Genomic DNA, 14,438 nt, shown 5'->3' on the forward strand with positions numbered 1-14,438 from the left:
AGTGCAGTCTAGGTGTAAGGTCTAGTCTTCCCGACATTGACATGTGCTCACATTCCTACCCTGCCTGCTCCCTTCTCCCATTCTAATTAAAACAAGGAGGGTTCTTTCTGTACCATTCACTTTGGGTACCTGGGTCTGGGTACTGAAAGCATCCTTCCTGGCCCCACAGCATCCATTAGCCAGCTCTTACTTCAACTATCTCCACCGTTGAGGACGTAGGAAAACGCTGACAGTTCATCTGCATAGGCCGCACACCTGTGTTTGGGAAGCATGTCAGTGACTTTCCTCCTGTTTGTGTTAACAGCTGCCTGTGCTCTCCTTTTGTTTGCCAGTCCTGTTTGGGTTAGGCATCAAAGTCTGTTCAGGTGATTTTGTATGTTTAGTGGTAAGGGTATTCTAGGATGATGTCCATGAGTTCTAAGATCTGGAATCTCAGTTTAGTTCGTTCTCCTAAAACGGTGTAGGTTAATACTCATTCGGAAAAAAATCTTCCTTGGAAAACCTAGTTACCTATTTCTTTTTGGTAAATTCCAGCTCTCACTTTCCCCTCTAGTTTTCTCTCTGTGCTTAAACATCATGCTGAAATTACTTTCTATCTTCACCCCCCCAGCCCAGAAAAACTATATGGCATTTCTAGACTCTCAGACAACCACTTTCAGTCACCATAAAAAACGTTTACTGGTGGTTCGAGAGCTCAAGGAGCAAGCTCAGCGTGTCTATCTGGGTGAGTGTTACATGGAAACCCTCGGTGCTGGGATAGGTGGTGGTGGGTAGGGGTAGACAACATATCACACTTTGTCTTGACTGCTTATTGTACCTCCTGTGGTGTGGGAACTGTGTCGTGGGGAGTCTAAGCCTCTGTGAAAGTCCTTGGGGTGTGTGTGTGTGTGTGTGTGTGTGTGTAGAGGAGGGGTTGGGAGAGCACCGAGCACGAATGGGAAGAACTCTGGCAAACCTCCCCCTCGCCCCACCCAGCCAGAGTGTTTGACCACTGTGTTTTATAAAATGAGTCTCCTCATTTCTAAAAGTTCTTTTGCTGTAACAAAAAGGAAGAAAAGACTAAAGTGGTTTGGTACTGATGTACTAGTATACCAGTATAATAATAAATGTATTTAATATTATCTCATTTCATTTTGAGATCAACTTTGTAATAATTTTCATCCATCCTTAGCTATGCCCTGGTTAACTATAACCCCACCTACCCCGCTGAAGGTAAACCCACATTAGCAGAAAGTTTTCATTCCGCATCTGGTTCTTTTCTAGATGATGAGGCGTCCCGCGGTCAACAGTCTGACCTCTTCTCTGAAACTAGCAGTGTCATGAACGGCAGTGACATGAGTGGCAGATATTCCCATAGCAACTCCAGGATATCAGCGTATGTATCATGTTTATCCATCACACCCACCGTACCCTGGGCAATGGAGAAAGTCCAAGTAAATGGGTTGGTTTTCTACCAGGATGTTGCTGCAGGAGCCGGAGGACATTCAAGGCCATGTGGAAGTTGTGCAAGGCCTGTCCCAGCACATCCAGTAGGTTAGGCTCGTGTTCACATGTTTCTGCTGCAGCTTCATGGCCTGTGTGCTTACCCAGTGCCCACACAGACCTCACACTGCGTACTCAGTTCATAAAACATTTGATTTTATTCACTTAATAAATATTATGTGACCATAATGGGTGGGCACTGAAAAAATAAAAATATTATAAAGAAAAAAGATTTTAGGCTTCTTCAATTCAAACTCAGGATTGGAAGAGGAAATAAATATGTCATCACACTTTTACTCAGTGTAGCAATTTGTAGAAGTATTACTGAACGCCTATATGCTAGTTGTAGTGAAGGTTGCAGGAAACTTTTAAGGAGATCTGAGTTGTAAGAGCTAGAGCCTTACTGGGGAGACCGAACAATGCAAGATTATATAATTTAACTGAATTGATCTTGAGGATGTGGGGAGTGATCAGAAACTGTAAGAAAGGCGACTAGAGCTGGGCTTTTAAGAGTTGCCCAGCCAGTGTGACTCACTGGTTGAGCGTCAGCCTGTGAGCCAGGGCCTGTGAGCCAGGGGCAGGTCATGGTTCCATTCCTGGTCAGGGCACATGCCTGGTTGCAGGCTCAATACCAGTAGGACGTGAACAGGAGGCAGCTGATCAATTATGCTTTCTCATCATTGATGTCTCTCTCTCTCTCTCTTCCTCTCCTTTCCTCTCTGAAATCAATAAAAATATTAGGAAAAAAAGTTGGACTGGGAGAGCCCCAGACAAAAGGAATGGCATATTAGTGACCTAAGGCAGGAAAGACTATTGGATTCATATAGATTTCATTATGTTCAAATTCCAATCTAGTATGCCTTTATCTTCTAATTTAAGTTTTATTTTGTTGCCTTTGAATTGGTTTTTTATTATAAAATTCAAGTTCAATGTTGTTCTGTTTATTGTTTAGCTCTTATTATCAGATGTGACCTCATTTTAGTCTGTACTTCAATGAAAGCATCAAGGCCAGATAATACTTTTTAGGGTTTTCCTTATCCCTGCCTGTAAGACTTGCCTCTCCAAGTTTTGTGGGGGGTTTTTTAAATCACTTTTAACACCTCATCACCATTTCTCCCAAGTACAGATCCATCTGTAGATGCCTGGTTTCTCAGAAAGTTAGTGGCAACAGGTACATTCATTTTAATATGTTCAGCACAAGGAGAGCCCTTTATAAATCTCTCTCTAATTCCTAACAGGCGATCATCTAAGAATCGCCGTAAGGCAGAGCGGAAGAAGCACAGCCTCAAAGAAGGGAACCCCCTGGAGGAGCTGGCCCTTTTGGAGGCTTTGAATGAAGTGGTGCAGGGCACTGAGAAATTGAAAGGTATTTGCTCAATACTGACTGACGGGTCCTGCCCTCAGACAGATAGGAAATGGACAGCACAGACAGACAGAATTTCTCCAACTAGAGGAAAGACCAGAACCGTCAACAGGAAGTGTCATTTTAGGGCGCATTCCTGAAGCAGCCCTTGCCAGCCGGTCACCAGAAGCCTCCTTCTATTGGCATCCGGTACCTGAGCTGGGAGAGCTGAGCCCTGAGGCGAGATGAAGGGCTGTGGGACACTGCTTCCTGCCCGGGGCCCTTGGTTTGTTTTCCTGTTGTAGAGGATGTCGGATTACTCCGGCATTGGGGAAGGGAGGAGAAAGTGTGGGGGATGACGGCTGTAGTGTGATAGTAAATGTTTCTTATATGAGAGAGAAACTGTAGACACAACTGAACGCTCCCTCACGTTTCTGTCCTAGATGAAATACACTGCATTTTAAAGGTGCTCTTTCTCTTCGAGTTCGATGAGCAAGGAAGGGAATTGCAGAAGGCCTTCGAAGATACCCTGAAGCTAATGGAGAAGTCCCTTCCAGAAATTTGGACTCTCAGCCACCAGCACTCAGTTACGCCTGTAAGTTTTCCTCAAAGACAGAAGGTGCAATTTTTCATCATTTCACAGGTTATGTCACTCACACAATCTCTTACAAGTCAAAGCAAAAGACTTTCCTGTCCTTAAAACACACTTTGCCACAGTTCAGTTATCTGAGACTTAGGTTGAAGCGGTCGCTAAGATTTTCTTTGACTTTCCAGTGACTGTTACACCGTGGCTGAGGTTGTGTTCCCTTTTATTTCTCCTCTCTGCATGGAACACTGTCCTGCAGAATACGGGATGGTCAGACAGTTGCCCCTGGCCTTCGATGAGCTTGGAGTGGGGGTGGGAGTGTTCAGACTTAGGGGTGGTATCAGAGTTCTCTAAAGAAAGCCCAGACAACTGCTCTTCCTTTTGTTTGATGTTAAATCTGACTTGTTACTTCTGTGTTGTTATGACGAGCCTTGCTGATTATGCTGAAGGGTGTTTGTGTCCCATCAAGAATGACAGTAACCGTGGGAAACTGCTGAAAGAGCAAAAGGGGGAGTTTGTGGTTGTTAGGATTTAGAGGTTCGCAGGCTGGGCCCTGCCGAGCTGGTTCCTGACCCTCTGTGAAGAGGGTGCCTGCCAGCTGGGGCTGGTATTTCTGAGGAGACATAACGATGCCAGTTCTCTGTATTGGAATGAACTGACACGAATGAGCAGCTGCTGTTGGTGTGAAGAGCTACTGTGGAGTGAAAGGAAGCGGACACAAGGAGCAGATTCCTCCTCCCTCCAGCCCTGCTCTCTCCCTCTGGTGGGGAGCAGCTGACAAGGGAGTGTCTTCTCAGGCTCCCAGCCCCAGCAGTGTATGGGTGGGTGGGCTTGGGGCTCTGGGAGAGGTTGGTAGAAACACAAGTGTACTGGGCCTCGACTCCTCACAAAGGGATCCCTGTACACCTTAGGATATGTTTTGAATGTTAAATAAGAGGAGAGGTGTAAAAGCATCTTACAAACCATACAAATAAAAGCAACTAAAAATCATTACCCTCACAAATATTTGGCTTTACTATAATAGGTATTTCCTAGAAGAAATGTGATCACCTTTAAAACTCTAGTGATTTCAAAGCTAGCAGTTTATAATGCTTCTCTTCTCCTCTCCTCCCCTCCCCTATTCAGATCATACTAACTTCTAAGTCACCAAAATGACCAGGAATATTGTGGTTTGGTTTTGGTTGCTAAAGTATGGCAGTGGCATAAGTGCAGGATACTGTGAGTCACGTGGGAGTGCTTGGAGCACGTCATTGTTACTCACGGTGCCACCTGGGGGTGCTGCCTGCACTGCACCCTGCAGAACTCGTGGAGGCAAAGCAGGGGGCATGGCATGCACACCCTCAGGCTTGTGCAGCTCTGGAAGTCCCTCGTTTACCTTGAACACATGCAGAATTTTCACTCTGTCCCATGGTACGCACCTTCTTATCTTAGTGCAAGAATTCCCACAAATCTCTACTCTGTGTATTCTACAGCCTCTTGTACTATTCCCTCTCCCTCAGGGTCTGGCTTGCTCCTGTGAAAGGATCAGGCACATATGTTGTAGATTTTCTTTCCTTTCTCTTTAGCAAGAGAAAACAGCCAAACTTAATACAGACATACGTATGGGAACCCTGCACACATGAGAGAGTCAGACTCCACATGCAGGAGAGGTACCTAGATTTTGTTTTCTTTAACCCCCATCATTATCTTGTTCTTCTGGTAGGAAGGAGATTTAGAGGTCTGAGTTGAAAATGGAGAAATGGGGGGATTAAATTCTCATAGGAAAAGAGAATTACTGTGTTTGCTACCACCCAATGAAAATGACGGGCTATTTCCTGCTGGCAGAGGTCTGGCCTTGGTACCACAGTTGTCAGAAGTATAAGGTCATCTTTGCTGATACAGTCTACTTTCTGCTTAGGTTCTGGGTCCCAATTCTACTTCCAACAGTATCATGGCTTCTTATCAACAACAGAAGACTTCAGCTCCTGTTCTTGGTTAGTATTTTTCCCTCTGAATTACTACAGTACTAAGCAGGAGTATCTTTCTGTATGTGTTGAGAATTCAGCAGTTTAAGGTGAGAATCTAAGACTACATCTTTAGTAAAATGAGTTTAATGCATCTAATGGTGGGAAGCTGGAGGGTGGGGAATCCAACATGACTTTAAACGTATAGTGTTTTTTTTTTTTTCAGTTCTATTGTACACTTGTCAATACAGTGGCATATTCTTGTCTGCATGAGCACACCACAGTTGAAGTTTGAGTCTAAACGGTTGAATTTACACATACAGTTTAAAGATTCTCCTGAATCATAATTTTTGGCGATTGGAGTTTCACAGTTGCAACTTTGGGATGTTTTCATAATCCTTAAGAGCTGGACCTTCTTGATCATCTTTAGGGTTGACAGTGTAATTTGAAAGCAAATCTGAAGACCATTAACATTGCATGTGGATTTCCTGTTTACTTATACTTAAAACTAGAGGCCTGGTGCACAAATTCGTGCACCAGTGGGATCCCTCGGCCTGGCCTGTGAGATCTGGCCGAAACCAGCTTTCGGACATGCCTTGAGGGGTCCCAGATTGCAAGAGGGTGCAGGCCATGCCAAGGGACCCACCGGTGCACAATCAAGGCCAGGGAGGGATGCGGGAGGTTGGCCAGCCGGAGAGGGACTGCGGAAGGGCTCCAGGGCGTGTCCAGCCCATCTCGCTCAGTCCCAATCAGCCAGACCCTTGCAGCAAGCTAACCTACCAGTCAGAGCGTCTGCCCCCTGGTGGTCAGTGCACATCATAGCGAGTGGTTAAGCGGCCTTAGCATATCATTAGCATATTGTGCTTCGATTGGTTGAATGGACGACCAGACGACTGGACACTTAGCATATTAGGCTTTTATTATATAGGATGTTTTGTTTGATGCGGGGAGGTGATTCTCAGTTAGATTACATATCCGTCAAAGTTAAAAGTCCTAAAGGCTTTCTTTTGAAAGTTGAATGGAAACTTTTGACATATAGATTTGGTACCTGAATATTTGCCTTTCAGGTGGATTAATCAAGGATACCAATCTCATAGCTTTAATAGGTTAGAGATACGTTTAGAATGGCAGTTTTTATTATATTTTCTAGCATGTGACAGGCAGCAGTCCGAAAATTTTTCAATTAAATGACGAACTATAATAGCATTTTGATGACATTTGAAGTAGCCTGTGAGGGTTCAAATTAAGTTTAACTTTAATGGCGTATGTTGCTACCAGGAATATACCACTAACTGCCTTTCATCCCAGCTAAGCACATGTATATGGATAGTACCACTACATTCCTGGCAAGCTGCTTTTGGTATCGATCCCAAAGCATACTTATTTCTGAGGTGCTACAAATTCATCTTAGACCTGAGGCAGTTTAGTAATTACTTAGTTTGTACTGTGACTAATCCAGTTGTAATTTCTGTCACATTTTCCTTCTTGCCATCCTGATGCTGACCTGCAGGTTACGTCAGTCACCCCTTTCCCTGGAGTAGTCTAGGTGGCGCTCCTTGCAGAGCACTTCCCTTTCCAGCTGTGCAGTTTGAGGCTCCTCATTATATGAGTATTGTCTATGTCCTTGTGGCTACAAGATTATGTAGGAAAAGAGAAGATGAACTACTCACAAAAGTAGTTCCACTCAAATATTTGTCAACGAGTCCTCTCCAGCTAACAGTACTGGTTAAGTACATTCATACATCCCAGTGGGACCAGTGGGGCATTTTCTCTGATTGTTTCATGTTTGCAACGCAGTGTAACATCATGCAGGTCGATTGCAAGTGTTGCAGAAGTTCACGATTTTATAAAATGGATTCAAGTGTTATTAGAGGAGTGCTTAAGTCATAATCTAGTTGAACTTGTTAAAATTGATAACAAAATAAGTGCTTCAAATGAGAGTGATTTGACTCTCAAATAATTAAGAGAAGTCCTTGGAAAAATTGATAAAGCCTTCAGTGTATTTTTGTAAAAGTTGCTGTGAAATTCAAACGTGAAAGTCATCATGTTCTGCTGTCATACACTTAGTCAGTGTAATTATTTTCCTCCAGATTCAGTACTTGGTATTTATTCTCAGTTAAGTCAAGGAATCAAATATTATTGTAATGCCTAAGTTTTTAATAAGATAGAATATATTTTTATAACTTTTTTTCTTCTTTAAAAAACAGATAAAGTCTAGGTCAAAGTTTATTAATCACTATTTAACATGAAATTATGGGCCTTGTTGACAATGAACTTATTTAAGTAGCCTTTTCCAATATCTATTCTTAAATGAGTAAAACCTCCTATGGTCTTTGTATCTATATAGTTTTTGTTTGGGGGAGTAGAGAGCAGTAATTCTGTGTGAAATTATAAAAGTGATATGATTAGTAGAGGAAGTCTGGATTGTACAGAAAAGTATATTAAAGAAAATTAAAATTTGATGATTTCTAGTCATGTGTATACATACATATATTTTGTATAATATGAAACCATGTTTTTAAAAACGTTCTTGAGCGTTTTTCTCACATTGTTAAATATTTTTGAAAATAAGTTTTAATGTCTGAATGGCTCATATGTGCAGATGTACTGTTGGAAGTTTATCATGAATCCTGCTAAGATAGAAAATCTTTTAATAGACTTATTTCTCATATCTGTGCTTCCTGTATATGATACTTATTTAATAGATTCCACAAATCTAACTGGAAAAGGGTCTGGGAGTTTCATCTAACAATGACAATGCTCCCTCACCTATTCCGCCGACACACACACTTTTTTTTAAGTAGGGACATTTTTATCAGTCAGTGTGCTTGTAGAATTTTTTTTATCATAAAGTATTTTCTGTGCAGTATCTTTACTCATTGAATACATGCCCCATGTTTCTTTACTCTTACAGTTGAGGTAAATTTTACGTAGAGTAAAATGTACAGATTCTAGGTGGACGTAGTTTGATGGCCTTGTGACCACCACCCATTTGAAATATAAGACCTTCTTTCACTTGGAATCACTCGGTGGGCATTTACCTGCTACTCCCCCATGTGCCTGGAGTTGTAATGAAATCCCCCCGCTGCATTTGCTCTGATCGAGGTTGGAAGGTTACAGAAACATGAACTCGCTTCTGATGGTCGTCTTGTAGTGGCCCAGTTTTAGATTAGAATTACTGCCTCAGTTCCCACCACCAAGAAAGAATGTGTCCTGTCACCATCTCTCTCCTTTGTATTAGATGCTGAGTTTTTGATACCACCGATGATCAACAAAAGAACCCAGTGGAAACTGAGCCTGTTGGAGTGACGGCTCCTCGTTGGGAGGGCTCGGCAGAGAAGATGTTTTCTTTCCACCCTCAGTCCTCCAGGCCTGGCTGCCGAGAACCGGGAAAGGGAAGACTATGATCTACCTTCGCATTGCTGAGAGCTGCTCCGTGCAGCAGACCTCTGCACACACCACACAATTCTATTTTCTTTTATTTTGCATAGAGTTTTAATTCACTAAACTTTAATCTTTAGTCAACATAGCATCATTTTGTCAGGTTTAGTGTTCTTTTATTTAGTGTTTTTTGAGAGCATATTTCTGGTATTTATGATAAACAGGAGCTGGGGTTTCATGCCCAGTTGCAGGTCTAAGTCATATTGGGACCTTAGACAAGTCACATAATTAATTTGTGCCTCAGTTCATTGAGAATAATGTTTCATGGTTTCTACCTCAAACATGTGAAGAAATGTTTTTAAATTGCTTTATGTTCCTGGAAGAGAGCATTGCATATCAACAACATGGCTGTTAGTGCTACCAACAGTTAGTCACATTTCGTCACTTCAATGGCTTTTTCACCTTGAACTAAAGCAGAATGAAAAGCTAGCTGTATCCTTTGAAATACAAAGCTTTTCCCTGCTAACAGCTGTTATTTTGCAGTATCTTACCTGATTATGTGCTCCCAGTTATAACTGGGGTAAGCCTTCCATCACTACAGTGTCCACAAGGACTGTTTTCACTGCCTGTGAGTTTTCTGCTAGAGACTTAGCAGAACAGAGTAGAATTTCTGAAACACATCATGCAATTTGTTATGGTGAGCAGTGTTCATCAGATGGCATGCACGGTTGTGAGTTACTCCTTTTTCTCCAAATACTGCATCTTTTAACAAAATGTTTTTGTCAGTGTCTAGACCATTTCATTTCTTTTTTCTGTATGGTACCTAACTGACCTCTATCTATTAGTTATTTTCTTTGAAAGAAATGAGAATATTTTCTCTTTTTGGTCAGTTTAGAAAAAGCTCATGTCATGTTGATGCTAGTTTTGGGGCTCTTAGGTAAGATTAAAAATTTCTTCCATGCCTCTAGTGCCAGACCCAGATCTTCATCACTATACATAAACTAACTGGAAATGCTGCTTTTGATTCTGAGTATAGGTATATCCAGAATTATAATTTCAGACTTTTCTTAATATAGCAAAATGTTAGCTGTAGAATCTAGGTGTGTTCCCTGTGTAATTCAACTTTTCTGTGTGTCTGAATATTTTCACAAAATAAAACAAAAAAGAAGAGATAAAGATATGTATATCCTGCTTAGGAGAAATTGGCTTTTTGTTGCATACCCATATGGATTTGCTGTAATTAAGTTCCCAACACTGAAAGGCTAAAAGTGCTTTGTGTCTCCCCTTTGGCATGGATAGATGAGCATGATAACTGCTATGACATTTTAATAAGTTTCAGTGCTCTTGGTGTGGGTAATAGTAAAGGGACTTGCTGATGGATTGGAAATACAAGTAAATGTGTCTTGATAATGGTGTGATTTCGTGGATGGTCAGTTTTCTTAAAATAATGTAGTGAAGCAACAAGAAAGAATTTGTGTGAATTCTTTCAATTCAGTTTACTATCAATTACTATCTCTCTCATCGGAGCAAGATGGAATTTTGTTTACTGAGAAGTAGCAGGCGGGAGCAGACCTTTCAAATTCAAGGTAAAGTTGAGGAAGAATGCAGTATGGGACCAGGAGGAACTCCTGGGAGTGGTGAATGCCTCTTTCTGGGGAAAGACTCCGTGATGTTTTAGAAAAGAGTATATAGCTCTTCCTCCCAATTTGGTTTGCGTCCCAAAGCAAGTTCATGCCCCAACCCAAGTTTGTGCCCTGACTAGAAATTGAACCCACAACTTTTTTTGTGTGTTTACAGAATGACACCCCAACCAACGGAGCCACCTGACCTGGACAGCCTTGGCACTTTTGACACTTTGGGGCATATCATTCTTTGTAGGGAGCTGTCCTGCGCATTATAGGTTATTTAAACAAATCCCTGGCCTCTACTCTCTAGATGCCAGTATTTCATACTCCCCACTCCTGTTAGGACAACCAAAAACATCTTCAGACATTGCCAATGTCCCGTGGGGGTCAAAGTTGCCCCCGTTTGAGAACCACTAGTCTAAGATGATTTCCAAATACTTAGTAAAAGTATTCACCTCTTTCTTTTAAAAAAAAACACAAAAAACTTTAATTGATTTCAGAAAGGAAGGAAGAGGGAGAGGAGATAGAAACATCAATGATGAGAGAGAATCATTGATCAGCTGCCTCCTGCAAGCCCCCCACTGGGGATCTAGCCCACAACCCGGGCATGTGCCCTTGACCGGAATCGAACCTGGGACCTTTCAGTTTGCAGGCTGACACTCTATCCGGTTAGGGCAAGTATTCACCTCTTTATGAGGATTCTTTTTTTCTACAAGGCTGATTGTGTAAGGATTCATAAAAGTGCTTTGGAAAAGACTATGCAGTTGTTTAGCCTTACATTTTTTCATTTTAAAATACAGCATAATGTTGAGGCCTAGGGAGGCCTGGAGAGTCCCGTCCTCCAGAGCTACCTTCCCTGCCTCCCCTTCATCACAACCCTCAGTTTCTGGGGTTCTTGACTTTTGTTCCTAGACCCTTACAGGATTTGAAGATAGTGTGTTTCTATATGATTGCTTTCCTCTGTGTTCCTACTTTATTTTATGCATTTTAAAATATTACTTAGGGAAAGGTACATAGGCGTTATCACCCTGCCAAAGAGGTCCAAAGGTTAAGAATTAACCAAACTTCAACCCGCCCATCAGTGAACATTCATACAGTGTTGACACGTGAGTGGTTTGGGCAGAAACTGACGTGAGCAGGACATAGCTCTTTCTCATGTCGGTGTACCCAACTCCTAGCTGATTCCCAATACTGCAAGGTAAGGCTGTCATCCTTGCTGAACTGTAGGCACTCCAGGTGCCCCTCGGGGGCTATCTGCTGCTCTTACTCCGGCATGCTGGTGCCAGCCAGCGGTGCTTCCTCACCAGACCAGCACCCAGAGTCTGCCCTGCAAGTCTTTCAGGGGTGTCTAGGCAAACCTGCAGGCTCGGAGGGGGGTTCTGGAGAGCTTCCCCCTGGGGGTGGTAGAGATGCCATAGCTCTCCTGTGAGTGCTTGAACGTGTGCCTTTGTGGGATGGGGGTGAGGGGACCGTGGGGGTTACAGGACACTCAAGACCATAGTAAGACTTTTGGGCTTTTGTGTAAGAGAGAAAAGTCTAAGATAATGCTAGCAACTCTTGTAATCCCCTCCTGGAGGCCGGACACTGGTGTTTAGATGCTTTGTGGGAGGCTGAACCTTGACAGCATCCTTCCTATTGGTGTTCATCAAAAGGGATCTTGGTGAAGTTAGGTGCATATATGCATAGCCCATGGACACAGTAGTGCAGGGAAGGCCTGCGATGGGGCAGGGACTGGGACTGGGTGGAGGGAGGCAAAAGGAAATGGAGGACATCTGTAATGCTGTCAATAAAAAGGGGGGGTCTTATATGTCACAACAGCATATAATCTACCATCATACTTCCCCTTCCAAGCAAATCTTAACAATACAGTAGTTCCTAAAGTGGGAAATACACAAAATAAGAGACAGCACCATTTTAGAGGTGGTCCTTCCACCCCCCACCTACCCCTTTGTGTTGGCAAATGTATATTTTAAGGCAGAGCTGCATGTATGGAGTTGTTCTTAAGTCAGGAAATAGAGAAACACACTGTGGAGGGGAACGGAGTGTTTAATGCTGTCGGAGTGAACGTGCTGGGCCTATGTGTGGGGTGGGTGCTCACCCAGCAAAGCTGATACCTGGCAGCCACAGTGACCATGCTTCATCCGAGTTCAGAAACACCTTCTGTAGATGAAGAAAGGCCCATGTTCCTCATACTCAAAGCGGTGGACCCACAGTGGCTGGAAGCCATGGAGCGATGCCAGGATGGAGCCACCCGTCCACACTGCAGTCTCTCTCTCGGGCAACACGTTTACCTGGGGGGTGTCATTGGGACACAAGCTGCTCAGCTCCCGCTGCAGACGGTTAGGGAAACCGCTGAGCATAGTGCTCCCCCCGCAGAGCAGGATATTCCCCATGAGGTCCCGTTTGAGGGCGATGTCGCACTTGTTCAGGCAGGACACGGTCTGGGTGTGGAGGCCCAGCTGCATGGACCTGATCAGGGAAGGCTTGAAGAACATCTCGGAGCAGAGGAACCTTTCCTGGCCCAGGTATATCTGCTGCCCATCCGGCAGGGTGTACTGGATCATATGCTTCGTCTCCGGGACTTTCTTCTCTTCGATGGGGTCCAGGGCCACAAAGCAGCATCTCTTCTTGATGTCCTCCACAATGCCCTTCTGGGCCTCGGTGAAGTGTTTTCCCGAACTGTTCATCAGGCCCATCAAGTAGTTTGTCAGATCAGAGCCCGAATAGTCCAGCCGCCCCGTGATACTGGGCAGAGGATAACCTTCGTAGATGGGGACCACGTAGGACACGCCATGGCCCACCTCCACGACCAGGCCGGAGGTCCTGCCATAGGAGTACATGGACAGGCGGGACTGGTAGGCGATGTGCATCGCAGGAGTGCTGAAGGTCTCAAACAGCATCTCGGCATACTTCTCTCGGTTGGTGTGTGGGCTCAGCGGTGGGTCTGAAACCAAGACCGCATGCTCCTCTGGGGCGATCTTCATCTCTTTATGGAAGATGTATTCCCAGATACCCTGCACTGAGTCCCAGTCCACGATGACGCCGTGCCGCAGGGGATTCACCAGCTTGAGACGAACCTCCGGATGGATGAGCTCCTGCCCCACGAAGGTCTCCTTGCGTTTGTCCCCAGTCTTGATGGTCTCCATGTAGGGCTTGCCCACTGTCGAGGAGATCTTGTGGGTAGGCCTTTGCAGCCCAGCGAAGCCGCACTTACAGTAGCCAGTGCCGAGGTCCACAACCACCGCTTTGGTCACCTTTACCTGGGGCTTCTCCCTGGCTTCTGCTGATTTCGTGGACTCGTCTGGCTCCAAGCGGTTCCGGTGGACCCACACCGCACGCTTCGCTGGACCACACTTTAGGGAGGCCGTCTGGAGGGCCTCTGTGTTCAGGGAGGCCTGTTCGCCCTTCCCCTTGTCAGGCCCATCCCCTATGATCCTTGCCTGCGGAGCCCACATGCTAGCAAGAGCCATCTCGCGCTCAGAAAGTTCCTTGATCCCACAGGCTTCAAGGTCAGAAAGGCTGAAATCAGAGGGCAACTTTAGAATGTCCCCAATGATGACATCACCGATTATGACATAACTAGTGACCTGGGGCTTTCTAGATACTGGGAAACTATCCCAATGTAGGGTTGATTTGGGTAGTGTTTTATGGAGATTTACCCTTTTCTCGATTTTGTACTACACCTGAGTCATCCAGTCAGTATTTATTGAATGCTTGCAGTGTTCAGGCAGCTAAAAATACAAGACAGAGTAAGAAAAAGAAAATTCTCCCCCCTTTTAGAGCTTATATGCTAATCAGTGGGAGTTGTGGAGACACAGACAATAAGCAAATTATATATATAAAATAAAGGTCCTGTTCATTAACATACATTTCATTTTCAAAATTGAGCTACCAACTGTAAAGTGTGTCTACATTTTGGGGGGACACTATATATATGTAAGTATATGTATATGAAGATGTTAAGGGCAAAAGGGAAAAACAAAGTAGGGAAAGGGCATGGGGAGGGTGGCTGTGTTGTGTCTGGGCAGGGCTCCCTGAAAGTGAGTGAGTGAAGACCTGCAGGAAGTGAGGGAGAATGC

General features: G+C 44.1%; 2 protein-coding genes across 4 annotated transcripts in view; one reads left to right on the forward strand and one right to left on the reverse strand.

The window, feature by feature from the left end:
• The window catches only part of ELP1 (elongator acetyltransferase complex subunit 1), a 58,779-nt gene extending 48,627 nt beyond the window's left edge, over positions 1–10,152 (forward strand). For all 3 annotated transcript variants that reach the window (XM_070430960.1, XM_070430958.1, XM_070430959.1), the window contains 6 exons: positions 611–724; positions 1,264–1,375; positions 2,721–2,848; positions 3,268–3,419; positions 5,308–5,383; positions 8,595–10,152. In XM_070430960.1, coding sequence (XP_070287061.1) covers positions 611–724; positions 1,264–1,375; positions 2,721–2,848; positions 3,268–3,419; positions 5,308–5,383; positions 8,595–8,662 — 650 coding nt within the window. In that variant the 3' untranslated portion in view covers positions 8,663–10,152. The remainder of the gene's footprint in view (positions 1–610; positions 725–1,263; positions 1,376–2,720; positions 2,849–3,267; positions 3,420–5,307; positions 5,384–8,594) is intronic.
• A 2,354-nt stretch (positions 10,153–12,506) lies between these two features.
• Positions 12,507–14,051, reverse strand: ACTL7A (actin like 7A). The gene has a single exon (XM_070430092.1). It carries the CDS (start codon positions 13,827–13,829, stop codon positions 12,507–12,509), a length of 1,323 nt encoding a protein of 440 aa, XP_070286193.1. The 5' UTR covers positions 13,830–14,051.
• Positions 14,052–14,438: the final 387 nt, after the last annotated feature.

Source organism: Myotis yumanensis, unplaced genomic scaffold, assembly GCF_028538775.1.
Source record: "Myotis yumanensis isolate MYYU_CA2020_CCGP unplaced genomic scaffold, mMyoYum1.0.hap1 SCAF_12, whole genome shotgun sequence".
NCBI classification, from domain to species: Eukaryota; Metazoa; Chordata; class Mammalia; order Chiroptera; family Vespertilionidae; genus Myotis; species Myotis yumanensis.

What these genes read in the sequence shown, in the direction of transcription:
- ACTL7A (XM_070430092.1), bottom strand. Translation starts at nt 13,829, where the DNA reads ATGGCTCTTGCTAGCATGTGGGCTCCGCAGGCAAGGATCATAGGGGAT.